The sequence below is a fragment of the Salvelinus namaycush genome, chromosome 6 (assembly GCF_016432855.1).
Source record: "Salvelinus namaycush isolate Seneca chromosome 6, SaNama_1.0, whole genome shotgun sequence".
In the NCBI taxonomy this organism is placed as follows: domain Eukaryota; kingdom Metazoa; phylum Chordata; class Actinopteri; order Salmoniformes; family Salmonidae; genus Salvelinus; species Salvelinus namaycush.
In genome coordinates, this window is record NC_052312.1 from 21,900,251 (window position 1) to 21,910,035 (window position 9,785).

Genomic DNA, 9,785 nt, shown 5'->3' on the forward strand with positions numbered 1-9,785 from the left:
CCAGTCACCATTTTATCTCCACTAGTGCTGACCAAACGTCTTTCACCATGGGGCTCCGGTGTGAAGTTTTTGTTTTGCTGTTGTTTCCTCTGCTTTCCCAGGGGGAAGTGACCTCGTTCGTAAAATGCAGTCAGTTCTTTCTGAACCATGTTCCTCCTACGGTTCTCAGTGATCCTACGAACAATAATCGCTACCAGCAAATATGCCAGTGTCTCCTGGACAATAATAATAAAGTGCAATATTACTATGCCACACTCTACGACACCAATAATAAGATTCCTGTGTATTCTGCCTACGAGCTTCAACTTGCAGACATTGAACGAAAGGACTATTGGCATATCGAACCTCAGGTAGGCACAGAATTGTATTTACTGACATGTATAACATTTGTTTTCACACCTTAACATTTTTGTAACAGTTTACTTGGAGTGGGTATACTGTACATAAGGCAGTATACCTTTATGAGTGTCGCAGTATTTTCCATAACAACCTTCAGTACACATTTATTCAATATCATTCAAAAGGAGTTTTCAAACTAGATCTTTATTCATCCATTTTACAATGTACATTTTTATTTTTACTGCCACGGAACCCAACCCTCTGACACATAATAATGTAACAGGCGCAGGTTGGCATTTATTGGGATGACTCATGCACTGGAGGAAGCTCTGCAGAGTGGTCACTAGCTTTCATAAAAGTCATAAAATCTGATTTTAAGACCAAAAAGCCCATTTCTGTTTTCATGAATTTTATGACATAGCCAATTCTGAGTTTGCAGCTGACCCATCTAGCGTAAATTGTTCAATTCTGCCTCCAGGGCAATTTTCATGACAATAAATGTCAACATACTTAACAGGTTGGGAGTTAGCACAGGATTAGCGATTAGTGACTGTTGTACATCCTCTCTGATATTCTCTCAATTTGGTAGAATGCCACTGGGTAAACATTCCTTAGAATCATCATGAATTAGTGTATTCAATTCTGTACTTTTCTTAGACGATATCCGGGAGAAGGCGGATCTGAAGAAAACAGAGTACCTGGCCTAGAGCGAGTTCTGAAGCACTAGGCATACAGCATGTTCTCTGCCAAGATAAGCTAAAAACGTGTATTTATGTTATTTTGGGGGGTTGGGTACTGTGGTTATAAAAATGTAAATGTCTGTTGTACTATGGATACATAAAGATCTACTTGAAGGGACTATTCTTTTTTTGAAAACTCCTTATGAATGATGTTGAATAAATGTGTTATGAAGTTTGTTATGAATGAAATTGCAATACCCATGAAGGTGTTAATGTCTTGAGTGTACCCCCTTCAAGTAAAGTGTAACCTAAATGTCTATATATTAATGTCTATATATTTTTGGGAAACATACTGTATGTTGTGCATTCACCAACAAGGTACAGAGACAATGGTGTAACGGTTGTCATCGGAATGAGACCAAAGCGCAGCGTGGAAAGTGTTCATGATCTTTATTGTCAAGAATCACTCAAACAAAAATAACGAATACAAAACGAAAGCGAACAGTTCCGTCAGGCACAGACACTAAACGGAAAACAACACCCCACAAAACCCAAACGGAAAATGACAACTATTATATGATCCCCATTCAGAGACAACGATAGACAGCTGCCTCTGATTGGGAACCACACTAGGCAAAAACAACAAAGAAATATAAAACATAGATTCTCCCACCCGAGTCACACCCTGACCTAACCAAACATAGAGAATAAATAAGGATCTCTAAGGTCAGGGCGTGACAGTACCCCCCCCCCCCAAAGGTGCGGACTCCGGCCGCAAACCTGAACCTATAGGGGAGGGTCCGGGTGGGCATCTACTCTCAGTGGGGGCTCCGGTGGGGGCTCCGGTGCGGGACGCAGACCCCGCCCCGCTATAGGCTCCCCCCACTTCGGTGGTGCCTCCGGTGCAGGGATCGTCGCCGGGACCTCCGGACCATAGATCATAGCCGGAGGTACTGGACTGCAGACCGCCACAGGGGGCTCTGGATTGCAGATCGCCGCTGGAGGCTCGGGACTGCAGATCGCCGCCGGAGGCTCGGGACTGCAGATCGTCGCCAGAGGCTCTGGACTGGGAACCGTCGCCGGAAGCTCAGGACTGTGGACCGTCGCCGGAGGCTCCGGACTGGGGACCGTCGCCGGAGGCTCCGGACTGGGGACCGTTGCTGGAGGCTTCGTGCCATGGATTACCACTACAGGCTCCGGGCCATGGATCATCACTGGAGGCTTCGTGCCATAAATCATCACTGGAGGCTCCGGGCCATGGATCATCACTGGAGGCTTCGTGCCATGGATTATCACTAGAGGCTCCGGGCCATGAATTATCACTGGAGGCTTCGTGCCATGGATCATCACTACAGGCTCCGAGCCATGGATCATCACTGGAGGCTTCGTGCCATGGATCATCACTGGAGGCTTCGGACCATGGATCATCACTGGAGGCTTCGTACGTGGAGCCGGAACAGGTCTCACCGGACTGAGGAGATGCACTGGAAGCCTGGCCCAACACGTTCTGGCCGGATACCCACTCCAGCTCGGTGAGTGTGGAGAGCTGGCACGGGACTCACTGGGCTATGAAGGCGCACTGGAGGGATAGTGAGTAGAGCCGGCGCAGGATATGCTGGGCTGTGGAGGCACACTGGAGGTCTGGAGCGCAGAGCTGGCACAACGCGTCCTGGCTGAATAACCCCTGTTGCACGGCAAGTGCAAGGAGCTGGAACAGGCCGCACTGGGCTGTGCTGGGGAACTGGGGATACCGTGCGTAGAGCTGGTGCAGGATATCCTGGACCGAAGAGACGCACTGGAGGCCAGTAGCGCTGAGCCGGCACAATCCATCCTGGCTGAATGCCCACTCTATCACGGCAACTGCGGGGAGCTGGAACAGAGCGCACCGGGCTATGAATGCGTACTGGCGTCACCGTGCGCATCACTGCATAACACGGTGCCTGACCAGTCACACGCTCCCCACGGTAAGCATGGGGAGTTGGCTCAGGTCTAAACCCTACCTCCGCCAATCACCCCGTGTGCCTCCCCCCCAAAAAAATTGGGGGCTGCCTCTCGTGCTTCCGCTGTTGCCTTGACTCCTCGTATCGTCGCCGTTCCTCTTTCGCTGCCTCCGCCTGCTTCATTGGCAGGGTCTTGTCCCCTGCCATTACCTTCTCCCAGCTCCAGGATGTCCTCCACTCCCTTTTCTCCCGGGCCCAGGATCCCTGCTCCTCCTGGCCACGCTGCTTGGTCCTTTTTTGGTGGGGTGTTCTGTAACGGCTGTCGTCGGAATGAAACCAAAGCGCAGCGTGGAAAGTGTTCATGATCTTTATTGTCAAGAATCACTCAAACAAAAATAACGAATACAAAAACAAAAGCGAACAGTTCCGTCAGGCACAGACACTAAACGGAAAACAACACCCCACAAAACCCAAATGGAAAATGACAACTATTATATGATCCCCATTCAGAGACAACGATAGACAGCTGCCTCTGATTGGGAACCACACTAGACAAAAACAACAAAGAAATAGAAAACATAGATTCTCCCACCCGAGTCACACCCTAACCTAACCAAACATAGAGAATAAATAAGGATCTCTAAGGTCAGGGCGTGACAAATGGTATATATTTTGTATTTTAAGTTTTACGTGCATGTCACACAAATCGCTGTAAAATTCTAACTTTGTGAATTTCCCTTTGCCTAAGGTATCTACAGACTGCTAAAAAAAATGTGTTGCCTGTAATCAATGACTTTTCTTGACTCTCACAGCTCGATGGTGGTAGTCACCTCTGCATGAGCGGACTGAACCAAATCCCGTCCAACAATAGGGGTGACCACCAGGCCTTGAACCGAGACTACGAGAAATCTGGCTACGACAAGGGCCACCTCTACCCCGTCCATCACACCTCCACCCATTCCTCCATGATAGCCACCTCCACCTTGACCAACGCCGCGCCCCAAGACCCAGGCTTCAACCGGGGCCAGTGGAGGGTACATGAAGAGGACCTCGCTGAATTACTGAATAACGCCTGCTCCAAGGCCTATGTGGTCACAGGTGTAGTGCCTGGTGACACCCAGATAGGTGATGGTGTAAAAGTGGCTAAGTACTACTGGAGCGCATACTGTTGTGTTAGTAAGAGTCACACTACAGAGTCTGCAGGGTATGTTGGTCCTGATAACAATGGCAAAGTGCAAACGCTGACTGTGAAAGATCTGGAGACTAGACTCAGTGGTCCTGGATATTATGGTACACCTTTCTATGTGTTCCAAGGTAGATGCTAATGCTATATCAGCTAGCTAATGCTAATTTAATCTTGAACAACACTATAATTGTAACAATTGTACATTTTACTGTTTTTAACACATGCAAATTGTATTTTTGTTAAATAAAATACCAAATGTTCATCATAATAAGACAGATGTACCTCCAATATGTGTGAATTAGTTGACTTAGACAATGACAAGGATACTATTTGATGTAAATTAATATTTAATATAAATACTTGTGAGAAATATTCTGTAAATATCAGTAATTGATAATTAACATTTTATTATCTATAACATCATGTGTACCGTTCAGTAGATTCAATTCCTTTATATGTCAATTGACATACTATCAAGTTTCAAGTTTTATTAGTCATATGTACAGGATACACATGGTACTGTATACACCGTCCAACAAAATGCTTACTTGCAGGTTCTTTCTCAACAATGCAACAACAATACCAAATAATGAAAGCTTAGAATATGAACATAAAGTAAATGGCTCAGTAGAATATAATAAATATGTTAGCATAAGTATAATACAGGAAGGCACTATTTATAGTCCACTATACACGTGTTTTGGGGAAGGGGGGGATTGGGGGGCAAGTGTTGTGCACTATTTAGCAATAACAATAAGAGTCTGGTAGCAGCAGTTGTGATGTGTGTGTAGAATGAATGTGTGTTATCCAAAAAGTTATACTTTTGAATCACCTGTCCATAGAACATTCTTCCAAGTCTTCATGATCCTCCAGGTGCCTCCGGGTGCTTTTTGTCAAACTTGAGTAAACTTTTTCGATGACATGGGTACCATTATGCCTGGCAAAAAACCAAATACTGCATTCTACAATAAGAACCTCATACCAACGGTCAAGCATTGTGGTATTAGAGTGATGGTTTGGGGATGCTTTGCTGCCTCAGGACCTGGACAACTTGCCTTAATAGAAGGAACCATGAATTGTGCTCTGTATCAGTGAATTCTATAGGAGAATGTCAGAAGCAATGTCAGAAGCATAGCTGGGTCATGCAGCAAGACAATGATTCAAAACACACAAGTCTACATGAAAATGGCTAAAAAGCACCAAATGTTGAGTTTTGGAATGGCCTAGTCTTTAAGGGTCAATGCTGGAGACGAGAAGCAGGTACAGAGAGTGAACATTTAATGAAACACAGACATGGAACAGAACAGGAACAGCGCCTGGACAGGGGAAAAACATTGACATCAATGCTGACACAGAGAACAAAGTGAGTAGACAGATATAATCAACAAAGTAATGGAGTCCAGGTGAGTCCAGTATTTCACAGCTACACGTAATGATGGTGACAAGTGTGCGTAATGAAGGGCAGCCTGGTGCCCTCGAGCACCAAAGAGGGGGAGCTGGAGCAGGCGTGACATAGTCAAAGTCCAGACCTAATCCCAATTGAGATGTTGTGGCAGGACTTGAAAGGAGCAGTTCATGCTTGAAAACCCACATGAAATCTCTGCATGTGTGGTTCCCACTGTGAAGCATGGAGGAGGAGGTGGGATGGTGTGGGGGTGCTTTGCTGGAGACACAGTCTGTGATTTATTTAGAATTCAAGGCACACTAAACCATCATTGCCACCAAATCATTCTGCAGCGATACGTCATCTCATCTGGTTTGCACTTAGTGGGACTGTCATTTGTTTTTCAACAGGAAAATGACCCAACACACCTCCAGGCGGTGTAAGGGCTATTTGACCAAGAAGGAAAGTGATGGAGTGCTGCATCAGATGACCTGGCCTCCACAATCCCCCGACCTCAACCCAAATGAGATGGTTTGGGATGAGTTGGACTGCAGAGTGAAGGAAAAGCAGCCAACAAGTGCTCAGCATATGTGGGAACTCCTTCAAGATTGTTGGAAAAGCATTCCAAGTGAAGCTGGTTGAGAGATTGCCAAGAGTGTGCAAAGTAGTCATCAAGGCAAAGGGTGGCTACTTTGAAGATTCTAAAATATAAAATATATTTTAATTTGTTTAACACTTTTTGGGTTACTACATGATTCAATATGCGTTATTTCATAGTTTTGATGTCTCCCGGAGGTCATGATATTGTCATGACGTTGGCCTGGGGGTAGGTTTATAACAGTCATAAATACCTCTCCCCCCCTTTTTCCTTTCTCTATCCTACTGATGTGACATTTGAAAATCCTTTGGTTAGCATAGAGATTCTGGGAACATCAGAAGGTGGGGGGAAATTAACTATATTCTGGTAATCCGACCAATTGAACATATGCGGTGGTACTTAATGAATATGATGTCAGTTCGGTTGTCATCTGAGACATTCTCATCAATGATAGGATGACATAAACTCTACAGTGGAAAGTCTGCAAATTGTAGTTATCGGATTCACATGGAATTGTTGTTCAATTTAAATGTTTGAATATAACATTATTGGTGAAAAGATTAAATGTAATTTTAGCTTCCAAATGAGAGATTTTGGGTTTTCATAAGGTTAGGGCCCGCCCCTGTGAAGAGACATGGGTTATAAAACGATGAAGACACACCCTTCTCCCTTCACTATATAAAGCCTTGACGAAAATGTAACCTCCTGTTCCAAGTACGTGAGGTCTGCAGCCTCTGCGTTAAAAGGGCAAATAACTTGCTGTTCCGAGGATGTTAGGATGATGATCAGATGTCAGAATGGTTCAGATGTCAACTACAGAACTAAGCCAACCTCAGCGTGAGCTTTGGTTGCGAATGGTATGAACTTTGAACTCTTATTCACTACAGAAGTGATACCTCCTAGCCGTTGAGTTAGCAACAGCAGCTGCAAACTTGGGCTAGGAAAGAACAGACAGAGTATCCCGTCTACCACACAACGACGTTACTACAACGTAACCAATTTACCAGCAGAGACATTCTTCAAAGGACACAGCCTCTCATCTACCACCAACCTACCTGTCACGTTCTTGTATGGAGGAAGAGAGGAGGACCAAGGCGCAGCGTGATACGAATACATTCTTCTATTTATTAATAACGAAACGAAGAACACTTAAACAAACTAATCAAAACAACAAAACGAACGTGAAGCTATATATATAAAGTGCAGACACAAGCAACAAATACATAAACAATAACACACAAAATCCCTAAAGAATATGGCTGCCTAAATATGGTTCCCAATCAGAGACAATGATAAACAGCTGCCTCTAATTGAGAACCAATCTAGGCAACCATAGACATACAAACACCTAGACTAGAAAACACCCCATAAACATACAAAACCCCTAGACTAGACAAAGCACATAAAGCCCCCATGGCACACCCTGACCTAACCAAAATAATAAAGAAAACAAAGATAACTAAGGCCAGGGCGTGACAGTACCCCCCCACCCCCCCCCCCCCCACCCCCCCAAAGGTGCGGACTCCGGCCGCAAAACCTGACACTGAAGGGGAGGGTCCGGGTGGGCCTTCTTACGGCGGCGGCTCGGGTGCACTCCACCATAGTCATTACCCGCTTTGGTGGTGCCTCTGGAGCGGGGACCCTCGCAGCGGGTCCCGGACTGAAGACCATTGTAGAGAGCGCCACTGGACGGAGGGGCGCCTCTGGACTGAGGGGCAGCTCCGGACTGAAGGGCAGCTCCGGACTGAGGGGTAGCTCCGGACTGAGGGGTAGCTCAGGACTGAAAGGCAGCTCTGGACTGAAAGGCAGCTCTGGACTGAGGGACAGCTCAGGACTGAGGGGCAGCTCCGGACTGAAGGGCAGCTCCGGACTGAAGGGCAGCTCAGGACTGAGAGGCAGCTCAGGACTGAGGGGCAGCTCCGGACTGACGGGCAGCTCCGGACAGAAAGGCAGCTCCGGACTGGCGGGCGGCTCTGGCAGCTCCTGACTGGCGGGCGGCTCTGGCGGCTCCTGACCGGCGGGCGGCTCTGGCGGCTCCTGACCGGCGGGCGGCTCTGGCGGCTCCTGACCGGCGGGCGGCTCTGGCGGCTCCTGACCGGCGGGCGGCTCTGGCGGCTCCTGACTGGCGGGCGGCTCTGGCGGCTCCTGACTGGCGGGCGGCTCTGGCAGGCTCCTGACTGGCAGGCGGCTCAGGCGGCGCTGGACAGACGGGCAGCTCAGGCGGCGCTGGTCAAACGGGCAGCTCAAGCGGCGCTGGACAGACGGGCAGCTCAGGCAGCGCTGGACAGACGGGCAGCTCAGGCTTGCCGAGGCGCACTGTAGGCCTGGTGCGTGGTGCCGGAACTGGTGGTTCCGGGCTGGGGACATGCACCTCAAGGCGAGTGCGGGGAGAAGGAACAGGGCATACTGGACTGCCATGGCGCACCATAAGCCAATTTTTTTCAATTGTAAAAGAAAAAAAACTTTGACATTACAGAGCATTTTGTGTTGTGCTAATTACATTTAGATGATTGGACGATTCTAAATATATATCAACGTGGCATTTTTCGTTAGGGCAAATCTGGTATGTGACATTGAGTTACAGTATATATGTAAAACCTTACAGAGAATATCTAACGGGCTTTTATATAATTATAATGCAGGGTTACTAATAATAATAACAATAGTAATCGTTGTATAACAGATTGGCTATCTTCAATATAATCATTCATTCAGAAGGTTAAACCCATAGGTTTTAGGCCTGCAGTAGGATATAATAATCCATGCCTTCTGGGAATGTTAAAAAGTCAAATAATTAAGGGTGGAGTTAGAATTTTGTCTGTCAGAGGTATTAAAATCAACCAATGTCAGCCTTTAAATGCTTTATTATACAAATATTTAAAGTGTGTGTGGGTGACGGAGAGAAACATAATGGTGCAGTTTGAGGCCATGAGGCAGAGAGTGATGCGGGCGCTAGAGATAAAATAAATGAGTTCCAAAAACGATAAGGCAAAATTAAGCTTGCAACATGCATCGTATTTTTCATTATGAATAGGATCCATTTTACATTCTTCATTGTAACCACAATGTCACAAATAATTGAACACACACAACATGAGCAGATTAAATTGGTCAAACAGTCAAAACATTTCTTTGTTAAAGACTATCAGAAAGAATGTTGGTAGTTATTTATTTTGATCCAAAGCCATGAATGAGTGTGTCACTCAGCTTTATGCTGACAAATCCTCGCTGGACTCTTTCATTCCGTTTCTTCTTGACATCAGCAAAGAAGTACTCCGTGTTTCAGAAACTCATTGTATATAGAGGGGCTATCAGTCTTTCACACTGTGGTAAATAAAGCCAGTTTGTTATTTAGAATGATATATTTATGTTTTTAGAGGGAGAGAAACAAAAGCCCACAGTGCCTATTTTTTTTTAAATCGTCAGTCCACGTCAAGTGTAATTCCCCCATTGTATTTACTCAAGTTCTCTGTTAACTCCAGGATCAACAACAGTTTTTTTGTTGTTTCCTGATGCAGGACTCTAGTACCAGAGAAGAGAGTCTCTCAGATTGAAAACAGTTCAATTAATTTACAAATAGATAGTCAATTTGTGCCACAGTTTAGACTACTGATAGATCAGTGTTCTAACTCCCCCTTGTGATAGTGTAGTGCAATTA

At 45.9% G+C, this 9,785-nt stretch overlaps 1 protein-coding gene across 1 annotated transcript; it reads left to right on the forward strand.

The window, feature by feature from the left end:
• On the forward strand, positions 1-4,401 carry wu:fd46g04 (endonuclease domain-containing 1 protein). The gene is made up of 2 exons (XM_038995530.1): positions 1-350; positions 3,772-4,401. The coding sequence occupies exons 1-2, from the start codon at positions 48-50 to the stop codon at positions 4,282-4,284; spliced, it is 816 nt and encodes a 271-aa protein (XP_038851458.1). The 5' UTR covers positions 1-47; the 3' UTR covers positions 4,285-4,401.
• The last annotated feature ends 5,384 nt before the right edge of the window (positions 4,402-9,785 follow it).